At 41.9% G+C, this 17248-nt stretch overlaps 1 protein-coding gene across 4 annotated transcripts in view; it reads left to right on the forward strand.

Annotated features, from left to right (window-relative positions):
* Positions 1–17248, forward strand: part of MCCC2 (methylcrotonoyl-CoA carboxylase 2) — a 78983-nt gene that overhangs the window by 2199 nt on the left and 59536 nt on the right. For 2 of the 4 annotated variants that reach the window (XM_027605837.2, XM_027605836.2), the window contains exons 2-5: positions 6386–6452; positions 9519–9603; positions 12378–12479; positions 17036–17163. In XM_027605837.2, coding sequence (XP_027461638.1) covers positions 6386–6452; positions 9519–9603; positions 12378–12479; positions 17036–17163 — 382 coding nt within the window. Of the gene's footprint in view, positions 1–294; positions 450–6385; positions 6453–8929; positions 9130–9518; positions 9604–12377; positions 12480–17035; positions 17164–17248 lie in introns of all 4 variants that reach the window. The other 2 variants (XM_027605838.1, XM_027605839.1) reach the window with 2 other exon arrangements.

Consider the following 17248-nt stretch of genomic DNA (forward strand, 5'->3'; position numbering starts at 1 on the left):
CATATGTCATAGAGTCATCAGGACAGTTAGTGACACTTACAACATGGCCTGGGATATAATACGCCCTCAAGAAATATCAGCTCTTGCAACTTTTTCTTCTTTCCACATCGTCATCTCAGGATCTGTTTAGCCAGCTTTTGCTTCAGTAATGCTGAATAGCAGACAGTCCCAAGATCTCTGTGTCCAAAAGAACAAATATTTACCTTTTGCTCTGGGATCTGTGGGTTCGTTGTGGCAGTTCTTGCCTGGGCAGTGCGTCCGATGCAGGTCTGCTCTATTTGTTTTTGATTCCAGAACCCAGGCAGAAGGGACAGTGGCTGCTGAGAGATGCTCCTCTCCTAATGGAAGGCCGGGGCACAGGAGGAGAGTATGGAAACACTGTCCCTCTTAGAGCCTCTGCTTGCAGTTGATACACTTCACTTTTGCCCACATTCCACTGGTCCAAGCAGGTAAAATGGACAGATTCATGGAGTGTGGGTGGGGAGCTATAATCTCACACTGAACCTTGCTATTATTAACAGATTATTGATATTCAGTAATGGTCCAGAGGGACAGAAGAATTTTGGACACGTAGTACAATCTGCCTTATGCTCTAGAGGTGGCTGCTTAAGTGCCACCTATTATGTATGAATTCAGGTAAAGGAGGAGGAAGGGTGAGTAGGCAAAAGGACACCCTCACCTGCCTGTTCTCTTTTTAAGAGGCCTTTCTAGAAGTCATGCCTAACAACTTCTTGCCTATATTTCCTTGGTTAGAATTAAGTCCCATGGCCACACCTGTCTACAAAAGGAGGCTAGGGTGTTAGTTTCTCAGCGGGGGCATGTTGTCACCTTGAATAAAAGTGGGATTTCATCATCAAGAAAGATGGGAAGAATGGATATGGCTAAGCAGTTCTCAGTGCCTGCCGCAGATAATAAGTAGTATGGAGAGATTGGATGTGTTCTTCATATGTTGGATGTTAAAAGATTTCACTTAGGTGTACCCTTGTCTTCTGGGACCTCTCCCTACAAGTGGTAAACTTTTTTTTTTTTAAGATTTTATTTATTCATTTGAGACAGAGAGGTACAGAGAGAGAGAGAGCCTGAGCAGGGGGAGAGGCAGAGGCAGAGGCAGAAGCAGGCTTCCCGCTGAGCCAGGAGCCTGATGTGGGGCTCGATCCTAGGACCCTGGGTTTATTACCTGAGCCGAAGGCAGACGCTTAACCATCTGAGCCACCTAGCCACCCCTACAAGTAGTAAACTTTGATGCAAACAACCCACAAGAGGGAAATGAAAGATAGAGCCATGCCTTGGATGGGAGATGGCACATGGGAGCCCTGGCCATGGTTCGGTTTCTCTGCACAGTTTTCTTAGTAGCTAGGAATATGTACTGTTCACTGTCACTTCTTATGGCCATGTGCTTCAGAAAGCCTTGGCAATTAGAGACAGTTTCCTTTATTTCTTAACTGGGAGGCTGGCTTAGCTAGGGTAAAGAGCCCTCATATAACTAGCTTTAGTTTTGATTGACTTTGTTCTAAATTGGGTGATGTCAGAGCCTGTAGTGATTGTACCTTGGGTTTAAGTACACTTTAGTAGAGAGTTACTTGTTTTCTCTGTGCACGTGGGAACTATTTTTCATCACTTCTAAACTTTGATGCTTGTGTTTTGCAAAGTTGACAGGAGACTGGGAGGTAGAGTGCAGGTGGAGGGAGGTCAGCTAATTCTTGATGAGCTGGGTGGGGGAAGAAACTAAGGGCGCAGCAGAATTCCATCAGCCTCTCAATCTTCAAGGGAATGAGAACTTGTTAAGGGACACTGGGAGGATACACTTAGCATTGCGGGGAAAAGTCTATGGGACAAACAGAACATATCAAGACAAAAAAAAAAGATGGGAGAACTTAAATTTCAGAAAAGACTTAAGAAACATCAGCCAATTGTGGCTATACAGACCTTCCATAGAGTCCTATTTAAATAAGCAAACTTTAAAAAACATCTATTTGCCAGTTGAGGAAATGTCTTCACTAATTGGTATTTGCTGTTTTTTTTAAAAGATTTTATTTATTTATTTGACAGAGAGAGAGAAAAGAATCATAGGAAGGCAGAGTGGCAGGCAGAGGGAGAGGGAAAAGCAGGCTTCCCGCTGAGCAGGGAGCCCGATGCGGGGCTCGATCCCAGGACCCTGGGACCATGACCTGAGCTGAAGGCAGACACTTAACCGACTGAGCCACCCAGGCGCCCCTGGGTATTTGCTGTTTTTAACAGATTATTGATACTCAGTAATGGTCCTCATCTTTTGGAGATTTGGAAACACTGGCTACAAAAGGAGTGCTATGTCTAGGATTTTCTTCAAAATAATTCAGGGTGGGGGTGCGGGGCAAGAAGGAAACAACTTTGGCCACATATGGATAATTAATTGTTGAAGGACATTGGCTACATTTCATTATGCTAGTCTTCTTGTTTTTGTATGTGTTTGAAAATTTCCATGGAAGAAAGTTAACTTTCTTTTTCTATTTATTTATTTGAGAGAGAGAGAGCTCGCAAGCATGAGTGGGAGTTCGGGGTGGGGGAGGGGCAGAGGGAGAAGCAGATGCCTCAGTAAGCAGGGAGCCTGATTCGGGACTCGATCCCAGGACCCTGAGATCATGACCTGAGCTGAAGGCAGATGCTTAACCGACTGAGCCATCCAGGTGCCCCAGCTTTCTTCCATTAACAACAATGACAAACCCCATTTAAGGGGAGCTGAAAATGTTGCTGAAACCCCTACCTTTTCACTTTGTCATGCTCTAACCTGTCTGTTCGTATCCTAGTGCTGTTGAGCTAAGCAAGACTGAGCAGAAGATAGTATGTCATAATGAGTGGATGGACTTGCTTGAGAATTAGCCCCATATAATGTCACTGGAAAAAAACATTTTTTCTTCATCTTATCAATTTTATTTCTTTATTTATTTTTAAAGATTTTATTTATTTATTTGTGAGAGAGAGGGAGAGAGCTCAAGCAGGGGGAGCGGCAGGCAGAGGGAGAAGCTTACTCCCCGCTGAGCAGGGAGCCCGATGTGGGACTCCATCCCAGGACCCTGGGATCATGACCTGAGCTGAAGGCAGAGACTTAACCGACTGAACCACCCAGGCATCCCATCATTTTATCAATTTTAAACTAACAAAATAGGATTATTCCTAGGTAAATGTATTAACCTTTCACATACCTTGCTGCGATAATAGGTATTCAGGTTTTTTCTGCATTGGCACTAAATTCCTTTCCTTCCTTCCTTCCTTCCTTCCTTCCTTCCTTCCTTCATTTACTTATTTATGTTAGAGAGAGAGAGTGAATGCAGGGGGGTGGGAGAGGGAGAGAGAGAATCTTTTTTAAAATTTATATTTTTAAAATTTAAAATCAGTTATTAAGATATAGTATATTATTAGTTTCAGTGGTAGAGTTTAGTGATTCATCAGTTGCATATAACACCCAGTGCTCATTACATCCAGTGCCCTCCTTAATGCCCATCACCCAGTAACCCCATCTCTCCACTCCCTCCCCTCCAGCAACCCTCAGGTTGTTCCCTATAGTTAAGAGTCTCTTATGGTTTGTCTCCCTCTCTGATTTCACCTTATTTTATTTTTCCCTCCCTTCCCCTAGGTTCATCTGTTTTCTTTCTTAAATGGAGAGAGAGAATCTTAAGCAGGCTCCATGCCCAGCATGCCCAATGCGGGGCTTAATCTTACAATCCTGAGATCATGACCGGAGCAGAAATTGAGTTGGATGCTTAACCGACTGAGCCACCCAGGCGCCTCATTAAATTCCTTTTATTGACCTTGGAGTCACATGTGGAACAATATACGTGGCCTCTCTTTTCCTACAGTGCATTTTTCAGATTATCTTTTAATGATTACTAAAAAGTGAAGAGATACAAGGGTTAACAGGATGAGGTTCCTTTCGAGAAATGCCATAAACTCAAAATGAGCAAGTCTTTTGTTAAAAACCACAGAATCAGTCAGTTTGTGAATTGGAGAAATTGCTGAGCTGTGAGTGGCAGAGATTGGAAGTGGAATTCCAAATAGTGGCGCATTTGGGAAGGCTGCCTGCCCCGATGAAGGCACTTCGCCATCCACGGGGATTCTTAAGATCAGGGTTTCTGAGGTGTGCCCTGCTGGCTCAGTCAGTACAGCACGCGACTCTTGCTCTCTGGGGTCCTGAGTTTGAGCCCCACGTTAGGCCTAGAGCTTACTTAAAAAAAGGGGGGGGGAAGGTCTCTGAAACACTAAGCCACCTATGTGGTGGATTTTTAACCTTAGAATAAAGGTAGCAGTTGACAAGATAGACCTGAAGCAGAAAACAAGCAAAAAATAATAACTTTGCCTGTGCAGTGAAATAATCTGCTTTCCTTTCTATTTAGCAACATAGTAATCCAATCCTTTCCTCACCCTGTGGGGTGAGCAGCAGGTAGAGGGACCCCAGGGCCTGAGGCCAGAATAGCACCCATCTCTGAGCCCCAGGGTGGCAGCTGCAGCCCAGGGTCAGATGAGAGAGCCTCACAGAGAAGATGGCCTTTGGCTCCAGATGGGAGTTGGCCACCAACTCCGTCTCCCAGAGCTCTTCTCTGCCTCCCGGTTTTGTTTATCCAAGGAGGCCTTTTCCTTACAAACTCCCTCTGCTGGATCTCTCGCAGATGACGAAGGAGTTCAGGACACAGCCCCTGCTTACTAGGACTCGTTCTCAGCCCAGGAGGCTCTTGGGACAGAGGTAGCTCCCTTTATGCTTGGGATGTTGGGTTTTGAAAGGCTGCTGAAAATCTCTTCATGCCCTTCAAGTGGCGTTATACACGTTGCTGCAGTACCACCCCTGGGTGACGGGCGGGACAGACGTGCCCTGGTGCAGAGCTCTGTTTCAGTCTGAGGCAGTTCATAAAGTTAGGAGTTTCTGAATTGGCTAAATGTGAGTAAACAGGATCTGTAACCTGGGCTTAAGAGCAAAAGTCTTGGCTTTCACTGCCTCATGCTATTAATATCAACAAACACTATGGAAATCTGAAAAAGTTCTGTTGATTAAAGAACTGTGCCTTTTATTAAATCCCCTTTTTTGGTAGGTTTCCAGTTTGCCTGGAGCAGAGCTCAGAAATGGAGACTGTGGACCAGCGTTGCTCTGCTTTTGGTTGGACATTTGAATCCTTGGGGAACTTAAAGTGATTAATGCCCAGGCCATACCTGCAACCAATGACATCAGAATCTCTGGGGTTTATTTTTGTTTTTATTTTTCAAAGCTTCCCAGTGATTCCAGTGTCCAGCCCAGGTTGGGAAACAATGTTCTAGGCAGATTCTGGAGTTCGTTGTTGGCAGGTTGTCTGCCCTTGGACAGACAGGACTTGGTGGGCCTCGAAGGGAGGTAGTCACAGGGCTAGTAGACCGTGATTGGGACCTCCCTACTCCAGGGCAAAGGTTCTTTCCCTAACAGTAGCTTGCTTCTCTCTTTTTTGTCTTCTGGATCTTGCAGAGCAAGAGAATGTAGCAGAAACCTTGACCTTGGGAGCTCTTAGAGCTGTAGAAAATAAGAAATACTAGAGTTCTATAAAGACTGTAAATTCATCTAATTTTGAACAGCTGGAAAGCTGTGTAGTACTGTGTCATGGAAAAGGAATTAAATCAGATGTTAAAGACATTGTGGGGAGCAAAATGTGTTAGTGGTTCAACTTGGAATTTTCAAAAATAACTTGCGACTTATTGGTCTAAAGTAATGAGCTGATCAGACAAAATTTACAGAACAGCAAAAAGTTAGGCCCTCTACCCTTTATCCACCTCTCACAGTGTATATTCTCCTGTATATTCTCTACAGAATTTCTAAAGACGTGCAAACATAGAGTTTTGTTCCCTTTTAAAACAAAATAGGACCTGTTTTTTTCCCCTGGGCTCTGCTTTTAAGAGTAATTTATCAGTAAGCAAGTATTTCTGCATTGGTTAGAAACTCCTTGGGGCAGGTATTGAAGGGACATGAAAAGTAAGATGGCATTCTAACTCTCAAAGGGCTTATGTTCCTTAAAATAGGGAAACAAATAGAAATCAATGAAGTTCAGTTGATGCTTATGGAAGAAAGATGCTAAAATGAGTAGAAATGACCAGAAATGGGGTTAGAGAGGAGAGGCAACATGATCTATGCTTTAAAGAAGGGTAAGATTTGGATACGTGGACCAGAGAGGGATGGCGGGAAGAGGAGCTTGGACAAAGATGGACAGGCAGGAATTCATCTTTTCCATCCAATGGAGTGACACAACACAGAGGCCACATGGGTGGGGGGTGGCCCTGCGTGAAGCCACATGAGGTTGGCATGTGGTGTTCTCATCAACTTACTGTGGCTAAAAAGAAAAAAAAAAATAATAATTGCTTTCTAATATTACTCTTCCTTTCTTTTTTTCTGTTTTAGGAAAACTATGAACAGATGAAAGCACTAGTAAATCAACTCCGTGAACGAGCGGAGGAAATAAGATTAGGTAAACATTCATTTATTCTTCATTTTATGCTGTTAATGAAGATGATCCTTGATAGTTATTGTTCTAGGAAAAACTAGTAGCAGCGAGCTTTGACTCTTTAAGACTGTGTATTTGTTGGTGTGCTGACATTTTATTTTTTCCTCTTACTTGGCCAGTTTTTCTGCTCCTATAGCACTGCCAACTGTCTGGGCAACAGTTAAATTTCAGATTCATCAATTTTAAAGCATTGCTTATGGTTTATTTTAGCCACGGCATCCACTGAAATTTTTGTTTTGCCTGAAGCAACTGAAACATTTTCTGTTCGTTACATTCATCCTAGGTACTTATTTTGCATAATTATGCATTTTGTTATATAACTTGGAAGTAATTTCTGTGTGGGTTTATTGCTAATTAAGTGAGATTTCCTAAGAAATTTGCAGATTGTCATTATTTTCTGTTAAGTTGTGGACATAATAGACATCCTTTTGCTTGGAAGAAATTGCATCATGTGGGGAATGTAAAATATTAATGTATAAACAAATACCACGTTGAATTTGACTGTGCCATTATTGGTCAGTGTCACAGTTTACTTTAGAAGGCTATGTGACTTGAAACTGAAAGCCATTTCCAAAATAAGATTCTTTTTTTTTTTTTTTAAGATTTTATTTATTTATTTGACAGAGAGAGAGCGCGCGCAAGCGGGAGAGCGGCAGGCAGAGGGAGAAGCAGGGAGCCCAATGCAGGGCTTGATCCCAAAACCCTGGGACCATGACCTGAGCCGAAGGCAGATGCTTACCCGCCTGAGCCACCCAGGCGCCCCTTGATGCACATAGTTCGAGCAATGCATGTAGTACAGTTGAAGTGACATTTGTGCTGTGCAGGCACTGGTGGACAGATGTGTTGTGATGTCCCCAGCTGACAGCGATTAAAAGATCCTGTAAACTGTAAAATGCTTCCTGATTTCAGGAATGTTAAAATGTGAACAAAATGTGTATATTAGAATCAGTGCCATATGGTATACGAGACTGAAGGAAACAGGCTTTTTTATCCCAGAGTTTGTGGAAACGGAGATAGCACAGAATCTTTAAGAATAATCTTCGGAAAACTGATGTGCGGTGTCACATTGTTTCTGTGGCTATCTACATATCCTAGGCTAGTTTATTTATTTTTTTATGTTTAAAAATTTTTATTTATTTATTTGTCAGAGAGTGAGACAGAGAGAGCACAAGTGGGGGGACGGCCAGCAGGCAGAGGGGGAGGGAGAAGCAGACTCCCCGCCAAGCAAGGAGCCCAATGTGGGACTTGATCCCAGGACCCTGAGATCATGACCTGAGCCAAAGGCAGACACTTAACCCACCGAGCCATCCAGATGTCCTGTCACAGGCTAGTTTAAATGCCCGAGGAGCTTAATTCTGTGATCTGAGAATCTGCATCAAGGATAGCCCTGTTTCTGGGTTTTCCTAACAAAACCAGAATTCAGTAGCTGTTCCACATTGCAAATTCAGACTCTAGGCAGAATTAAGAAAGAGCAGTTTTGTCTTAAGTCCTTGTGAAAGAATATGCGTATATCTTACCACCTCTGTGACATTCCAGACCCTCTGGCCACCCCTTTGCAGGCACTTATGTCCCCTGACTCTCTAAAGACCCTCAGCAAGGCCTGGCTTTTCTTTCAGTGCCTTAGGCTCATTTTTCTTTTAGTATTTATTTTTAAACACTATTATTAAGGTATAATTGACATACAATAAACTGCATTATTTAAAATGTACAATTTGAGTTTTGACATATGGACATACCTGTGAAATGATCACCACAATAAAGATAATGTGCCTCTTCCAGAAGTTTCCTCTGTCCCTTGGTAACCTGTATCTCCCCTCCTTTCATATATCCTCACCTCCTACACCCAAACCCACCTCAGTAGAGGAGCTCATTTCCTCTGAGTGGTTGGGAGAAAGAGAACAGTGATTTGACCTAATTACACTGTTTTGGAACTAAATCTTTGCCTCCCAGAATTATTTTCATTTTAAAAGAAGGTTAGATATGTGATAAAATTTTCTTGGTAAGCTTAAGGCAGATATAATCTTAGAGATATGCCATCCGTCCCTTCAGAAAAAAAAAAATCCCCTTAGAGTAAAGAGGCCTGGTTTGAAAAATAATACTTGGAAGCTTGAAGTAGATAAGAACTTGTTTTCTCACCTAAAAAAAAAAACAAAAAACAAACCCAAAGAAATAGCTTTCTTAAATAGCTGAACACTTCATTAGCTTGAGAGCAAATTAAGATGAAATTCGTGGGCAGCAGTGAAACTAAACATTAAGGTACTGTGTGATCCTTCTGTTTCTGATCTGATACCTTGACTTTCTGAGAAGTGGCTTGTCGATATTCCTAAGACACTGAGCCCGGCCGCTGTCAGTCTGGGGGAGGTTTGGTGTGCTGTGCACCTCAAGCAGCCTCATCTGGTGACCTCATGGACTCTTCAACAACTGTAATTTTCTTGGTCTAGAACAACATCAGGAAACATCGAAGACAATCTCTGAAGATGCTAACAAAACTGGACTTTTTAACTGATGTATTTGGTGTGCAACTCTCTCCTCTTTGGAGACAGTGTAAAAAGTTAGGGGTCACTTACCTTTAGGTAAGTCCTGCTGTGCTCATCATGGAGGTCATTTCTAAAATAGTGCTTTTTACCTGGAACAAATGAAGGTAGGAATTTTTCAAATTTCATATAGTATGTAGCAGAGTGCTAGGTATTTGTGGCAGGTATTTAATAAATGTGGTGTAGGTGAGGCAGTATTTACAGTGTATGAGTTGCAGAGAAGATACTAGGTTATTTAAGTAATTACCATCGAATTCAGAAAATGTATGATATGCTATGAAATCAGGGATCGATTTTTTTTTTTTAATTCTAGTTTATTTACTTCAGAAACTAAAGCTTGTAAGTTGAGTGAATGATCTGAAAATTAGCTGTTTCTCAGAAGATATATTGAACTTTTAAAAGCACTATATTTTGCACTGTTTTATGTTTTTCTAGCCTTAAATTAATTGGAGACCTTACATGATGTCAGTCTGATCTAATCATGTTTTTATCTTAGGAGGTAATGAGAAAGCCCGAGAACTCCACAAATCAAGAGGAAAACTTTTAGCCAGAGAAAGAGTGGACAGTCTTATAGACCCAGGGTTCGTATATCCCAAGTGCTAACTCAGTGTTCTCTAGTCTGTGGTACTCTCTTAGACAGTTTTATAAATAAATGATTTTAAATTCTGGTTCTTACCCTAAGATTCAACAACAAATTTTTTTTTTACATATACATATTTTATTATATACAAAGAACAAAGTTTCATCAGGTAAGCAAAAGGATATAAATTGTAGTCATAATTAGTTTCAAAAAGCCCTTAAATCACTGGGACCTTCTGTACAACATATAGGCCACATAGCCATTAATCAGAAATCTTGGTAGTTCTCCCATAAGAGTAATCTATAGTCTAGAGAAGTTGGCTTTTTACGAACTCTGTCGGGGCTAATGTGTTAGGCCTTGTAAAGGAATGCTGTTACAACTGGGGGAAACTAAAAATATTGAAGGGAGGACTACTTCTAGGATTATGTTTATTGTTGACAGTAATTTTAGAACCACAGAAAGTGTTAAAGACTTCTAGGTAAAATTCACACTATCTCATAATAAGAATGGGTACCATTTTATAGTTCTATAAATGTTTTGGTCACAAATGAAAAAGGAGAAAGTGAGCTGAGAATGCAGAATGGAAAAGTCTAGAGAAGGAGGCAAGCAGATACAGACATAATTCAATCATAGCAAGAAAAGTACAGAGATGGTCCTTCCCAAGACTGAGTTGGCAATATTTACCTACATAAGTTAAAGCCTAGAAGAACAGTGCAACTTCTGTATATTCAACAGCAAATCTTTATTGAGAGGCTACTGTCGGGCACTGTCCTAGGAGATAGTGATACATCAGTGAACAAAACAGACAAAGATCCTTACTCAACTGGAGTTTACATTGTAGGAGCATGAGATGGAAAATAAATGATAAATGTGCTAAGTTATATAGTATATTAGAAGGTGATAAATGTTATGGGAAAAAAGGAATTAGATCAGAGTAAGGGAGAAGATGAGGGTCAAGTTGTAGTTTTAAATAAGGTGGTTAGGGTAGGCCTCTTTGAGAAGGTGATATCTTAGCGAAGATTTGAAGGAGTGAAGAGAGAGAGCCCTGAAGATACTGGTGAAAGAGTGTTACAGACAGAAGGAATGGCCAGTGCAAAGGCCCTGAGGTGGGAATGTGCGGGATGTATTGATATGCCCAAGAACCCCAGATGCTAGTGTGTTAGGGGTAAGAAGGCATGAAGGGGAGAGTAGTAGAGATGGGGTTCAACTCCATAAGACCTTGTAGATCAGTGTAAGAATTTTGGCTTTTATCTGGGTGAAGTGAGGGGACTTTGTAGGGTTTTGAACAGGAGACTTATGATCTATCTGACTTAGATTTGAAAAGAGTCATTCTAGCTGCTGTTTTGTGAGTAGCCTGGGGGCAGCAAGGGTAGAAGCACAAGAGGAGTTAGAGGAATGTGGCAGTGATTCAAGGGAGGTATGGTGGTGACTTGGACTAGGAGAGTGTAGTGGAGGTGATGAGGATGTCAGGTTCTAGGCATGTTGTCAAGACAGCTAACCCATCAGGATTTCCTGAAGGATTGGCACGGGAGGCCGGGAGTGCATGTGGAGAGAAGGGAACGAGGACTCCAAAAGTATTTCTTATGACGTGCACCTGTACCTCCAACCTGGAGACAAACACTGTTAACACCAAGTGTATATCCTTCTGGAATGTTCTTGTGCATATGCATATTAGACACATTTTTTTTAAAGATTTATATATTGAGAGAGCGAGCATGAGCAGGGGGAGGGGCAGAGGTAGAGGGAGAGAGAGGGTAGGCAGCAGACTCCCTGCTGAGTGGGGAGCCTGCCTTGGGGCTCGACCTCATGCTTATGACCCTGAGATCATGACCTGAGCCGAAACCAAGAGTTGGATGCTTAACTGACTGAGCCACCCAGGTGCCCCTTAGCCACTGTTTTTTTTTTTTACAAGAGAAACGGAATCATACTAAATGTGTTTTTTTTTTTTTTTAAGATTATTTATTTATTTATTTGACAGAGACAGTGAGAGAGGGAACACAAGCAGGGGGAGTGGGAGAGGGAGAAGCAGGCTTCCCGCTGAGCTGGGAGCCTGATGCGGGGCTCGATCCCAGGACCCTGGGATCATGACCTGAGCCGAAGGCAGATGCCTAATGACTGAGCCACCCAGGCGCCCTAAATGTGGTGTTTTATTCCACCCTTTCCCCACCACTTACTGGATCCTGAACGTTTAAGTAAGTGAAAGGTAGAGTAATAAATACAGTGGTGAAGAGCCTGGTCCCTGGGATTAGTTTGCTTATTAAAACCCAGCTCTGCCCCTTACTAGTTGTGTGACCTTAAACACGTGACCTAATTTCTGTGTTTTAGTTTCATCATCAGTCAATGGGGATCATAATAGGATCCACCTCAGGAGGTGGTTCTGAGGAACAAATGAGTTAGGTTTCTGGAGCTCCTAAAAGAGAGCCTGGTGCAGGGTGGGGGCTTACATTAGTGTTAGGTGCTAGTCTCTTTCTCTACTAATAAACGTATTTGTACAACATCTCTTAAAATAGGTACCTAGTATTCTATTGTATGGCTATAATGTGTAATTCCTCAAAATATCCACCCCAGATTTTGGTTAAATATTTTTTTTTTAGTAGGTTTTATATATATATATATATATATATATATATATATATATATATATATATATATATATATACAGCATGCATACTTGAAACATTGGCTCATTAATCTTTTCCATATTTAACTTTTTAAATATGCTTTTTTTAAAAAAAAAATGACTATAATTCAAGCGATATCCTTTCTTCCCTTCAGGTCTCCATTTCTGGAATTATCTCAGTTTGCAGGTTACCAGTTATATATGAATGAGGAGGTCCCGGCCGGTGGCATTATTACAGGCATTGGAAGAGTATCAGGGTGAGTATTCTAGTTACACTCGATAATATGGGTCAGGAAGAAGACTGACAGGCACGGGCCATCACCCACTGCTTTGCGGGGCGAATGTGCAAGTTTTATGCTATTTGCATTATTTAGGACTGAGGCTTCCTACCCCGACATGTATTAGATTTATCTGTGGAGCTTTAGAGACAAAGATCAAAGGGGGGGAAGGGGAAACCATAGCACAAATCCTGGGGCTTGAATCCAAACATTCCTGCTTAATCAGACTCTGCGGGTGTGGGCTTGGCTTATGTCATTTTCCAAGGCTCTATAGGTGGGCTCTTGCACATATAGGGTGAAGACCAGTGTCCTAGAGGAGTCGTTCTCCAAGTGTGCTCCCCAGGTAGCCTCAGCATCACCTGAGAACTTGTTAGAAACATAGATCACTAGATCTTCCTACAAAGTAACCAAATCAGGGGCACCTGGGTGGCACAGTTGGTTAAGTGCCCTACTCTTGATCTCAGTTCAGGTCTTGATCTCAGGGTCTTGAGTTCAAGCCCCACATTGAGCTCCATGCTGGGCATGGAGCTTGCTTAAAAAAAAAAAAAAAAAAGTAACTAAATCAAATTTTGAGGGTGGGGCCCAGCAGTCAGTGTTTTTTTAAAAAGCCCTTCAAGATTCTCGAATGCTAACATTTGAGAACCACTCCGGACTTAGGAAATCCTAGATTGGTAGAAGTTAAATTTACTTGTGTATATTTATGTATGGCCTCACATTTGCCATGTCAGGTTAGCTTGCCAGGCATTGTAGTAAACGCTTCCCACTGATTAGTTGTTTTAATCGTCACCACAGCTCTGTGAGAATGGGTATTATTGTCATCATCACCATTAAGGCTTTGGTAAATTACTTAATAAATTAAGTTATTTACCTGCTTAGCCAGGTAAATAACTCGCCTAAGATCAAGCCACTGGCAAAGCTGTGCTTGGACCTTAGGTGGTTGGACTCTGAGCCTGATACAATTGCATTTGACTCACGTAATGGTTTATGGTGTGTTTTCCTCCACCTTCTCCCCATGATTCGTGCCTTCGGTGCACCTATAGCCATTAGCCATTGTTGCTTCTTCCCTCCTGTACCCCCAGCACTTCTCCACAGCTCTTTGCCAGCTATGATTTGCTTAATATTCACCCAGTGTGAAGACATTTTTTTCTTGGAGTCTTAGGGGACGCTTAAAAATAAACCTTTAAAAAAATGAGAAACTTCATGCAGAGCTAAACTGAATTCATAATCACGAAATAACCTAATTAAGTAGGACGGTTACTATTAACTCTATCTCCAGTGATAATGATGGTCACCACGTTGGAGCATTCCTTTCCACCTTTCCTGTGCATATACTAATATTTTATTCTTATTTATGCTTTTGTATTTTTCGTTTTCATTTTCTTTATTTGTTCCTTGTTCTTAGTTTATAAAGTTCTCAGCTTGGAAGGAAATTGAATTGCACGTAGGAATTGTATGGGTTCAGTTGTCAGCCTCAATTAGAATCCTGACTTCAGCATTTTATAGCTGTTTGACCTTTAGCAAATTGCTTGACCACTCAGTACCTTGGTTTTTTTAATCGGGAAAATACAATTCATGATCAAATGGAATAATCCTAGTAGCTACCAGAGAGGGGTGTCATGAAACAAGAGGAAGAAACAAGAAAAGGAAGAGAAATACTCCCTTCCTTAAGAGTTACACAATACAATTGATACTCTTGCCACTGAGAGTAGCAGTTGTGGGTGGCAGAGTTGAAGGTCTGGAATCTTCTCAGAGCCACGGTCATTCGCGAAGTCATTAAAAGCTTTTATACCTTTATTACTTTTGTATATTTTTGAGTAGTGCTGGGTATATTGAGAGAGGCTCCATGGTAAGTTCGGGATAGACCCCAAGAAATTTCGTGAGAAAACTTTTTGTATTGAATTTATAAACCAGCTTAGAATCAAGGGCTCTTTGCCTGAAATAGTAACTGGCTGAAGAATGACTGAGCTGCAGTCTTTCTCTCTGGCAAATTTGCGGTTTTTTTTAATCATGTCCTATATGGGATGGTCCCTGCCTGCTCTCCTCACCTTACCTTTGTACTTAACACTTGAGCCATCCTGGTCTTGCTGTTCTGTGAACGCACTAAACTCATTTTTGCTTTAGGGCCTATACTTGAGCCGTTTGCTCTGCATCAAGTGTTCTTCACCTGGTTTCTTTGAATGGCTGGCTCCTTCTCATCTTTCAGGTCTCCAATCATAACTTCCCCCGGTGCAGTGTTTAGGAGCATGCACTCAAGAGCCAGGCTGCCTAGACTCAAATGTTGGCTTTACCACTTGTTGGTTGGTATTCTTGGGCTAGTTACTTAACTTTACTGTGCCTGTTTTCCCATCTGTAAAATGGGATACCTCATTATCTAAAGCCTTATAATGACACCTAGTGCATTGTAAGTGCCATGTTAGGATGGGCTGTTACTGTTATTTTTACCATCCCTTGACCATTGTATCTTAACATAGGACCATCACAATTACTTTTTTTTAATTATATATTTTACCTTGTCTTAGTAACTAATAATACATAATAAATATATATTGTATTACTATAACACTGTGATTTGTAAGATAGTTGTATTTGGTCATTCAGATGACCAAAATTTATTCCTCATAGATTTTTGGTCTTGGTCCACAGTTTCTGGCTCACAGCTCCCCAAACCCTTGGAAGTGTTGAGCATGGTCACGGTGTCTTTTGTTATATCAACGAAGGTGGCTTTTGGTCCCCAACCAAGGCCAGGGGCTGGTTGTCAGGAGAACCGACCATGTTATTAGAGGGTTGGAACTTTTCTATCCTGCTGACTTCCCCAGTCCCCACCTTTGGGGAGGGGAGAGGGGCTGGCGGGTGAATCAGCCCGTGAATTCGTTAGTCGTGGCTGTGCAGTGAAGCCTACATAAAACCCAAGAGGACTGGGTTCTGAGAGCTTCCTAGTTGGTGGACACATGGGGATGTGGGCGGAGTAGTACACCTAGAGAGGGCATGGAGCTCCTATGGGGTGTTAGGCTTGGGGTCCAAGCCCATTACTGAGCCACGGTATGGACTCCAGGTAGAAAGTCCTGCTTCCTGTTGTACACCTTTGAAGATAGGTTTTGGGGGTCAGTCCCACTTAAACTACATGGATTAGTAAGAGGCATTTTCTGAAAGAAAGTTGAATTCCATTGCCAAAATAATAGATTCTGGGTAGGCAGAACCAGTAGATGTACAATGCAGTCTTTTTGTGGACTAATTTTATTTTTCATTCTGTATCATGTCTCTGACCTTTTATTTATTTATTTTAAAAAAAATTTTTAATTTTTTTAATTTTTTTTTTAAGATTTTATTTATTTATTTGACAGAGAGACACAGTGAGAGCAGGAACACAAGCAGGGGGAGTGGGAGAGGGAGAAGCAGGCTTCCCGCGGAGCAGGGACCCCGATGTGGGACTCGATCCCAGGACTCTGGGATCATGACCTGAGCTGAAGGCAGACGCTTAACGACTGAGCCATCCAGGTGCCCATGTCTCTGACCTTTTTTTTTTTTTTTTAAGATTTTGTTTATTTTTATTTTATTTGAGAGAGAGAGAATGAGAGAGATAGAGAGCATGAGAGGCAAGAGGGTCAGAGGGATAAGCAGACTCTGCTGAGCAGGGAGCCCGATGCGGGACTCGATCCCGGGACTCCAGGATCATGACCTGAGCTGAAGGCAGTTGCTTAACCAACTGAGCCACCCAGGCGCCCCCATGTCTCTGACCTTTTAAAAGGCAAGTGGCTCTGTCTCTTGTGGAAGGTCTAGCAAGTGGCAGAGCCAGAATTTCACCATAGCTTGTCTGACTCCATAGCCCCTTTCCTGTATTGGAGCTTCTTCAGCTTTTCTAGGGCAGCACCCCCAGGGCAGGGGAGGATGAATAGACTCTGGGGGTGTGAGATCATAGCCCCACCATCCTGCCAGAAGCTGAAATTCCCTTTGAAGTCTGGTTTATTTACTAAAGTCATGAAGAATTGGCATCCCACTTTAAAATGCTAACTGTAATATGGAAAAGTGCTTTCTAGCAGTAAGATCGATGCTCTAAGGAGACGAGCCCTTTTATCTTGTGAGCACTGCTGGTCACATCCCTTAATGTGAGCAGCACAGCACTACCTGAGGCCACTGATCCGGGGCTATTCCCTACTTTATTTTCAACAGGGACTCAGTGACTTACTTTTTAGAATTATAAGGAATATAAAGTGAGGGTTTTTTTTTAAAGATTTTTTTATTTATTTTTTGACAGAGAGAGATGCTTAACGAACTGAGCCACTCAGGTGCCCACAGGACTGATGACTAAAAATTAAGAATGAGTTTGTAAAGTTGTTCATAGTGATCATTATATAAGTATGTGAACTGTGATTAAAGCTTGTTTTTGTATCATGAGATTGTCTGCTAATGACTGTCAGTGGTGAAATGTACTAGAAGTCGAAGGTTGCTTTGGAGTGTCTTGTAATGAGATGTAATTGGCCTTTTAACTTTGAAGAAGTCTCTCAAATTCTCTTTGTAATGAAATCTCTCCCTTTCAGAGTGGAATGCATTATTGTTGCCAATGATGCCACCATCAAAGGAGGTTCCTACTACCCAGTGACTGTGAAGAAACACTTACGGGCGCAAGAAATTGCAATGCAAAACAGACTCCCCTGCATCTACTTGGGCAAGTCACAAGAGTCATAAAATGAACTATTTTTAGCTGGTAAATTACAGTACTGTTTAGAAGGCTATATATGACATTATCAATG

The sequence above is a fragment of the Zalophus californianus genome, chromosome 5, assembly GCF_009762305.2.
Source record: "Zalophus californianus isolate mZalCal1 chromosome 5, mZalCal1.pri.v2, whole genome shotgun sequence".
Classification (NCBI taxonomy): domain Eukaryota; kingdom Metazoa; phylum Chordata; class Mammalia; order Carnivora; family Otariidae; genus Zalophus; species Zalophus californianus.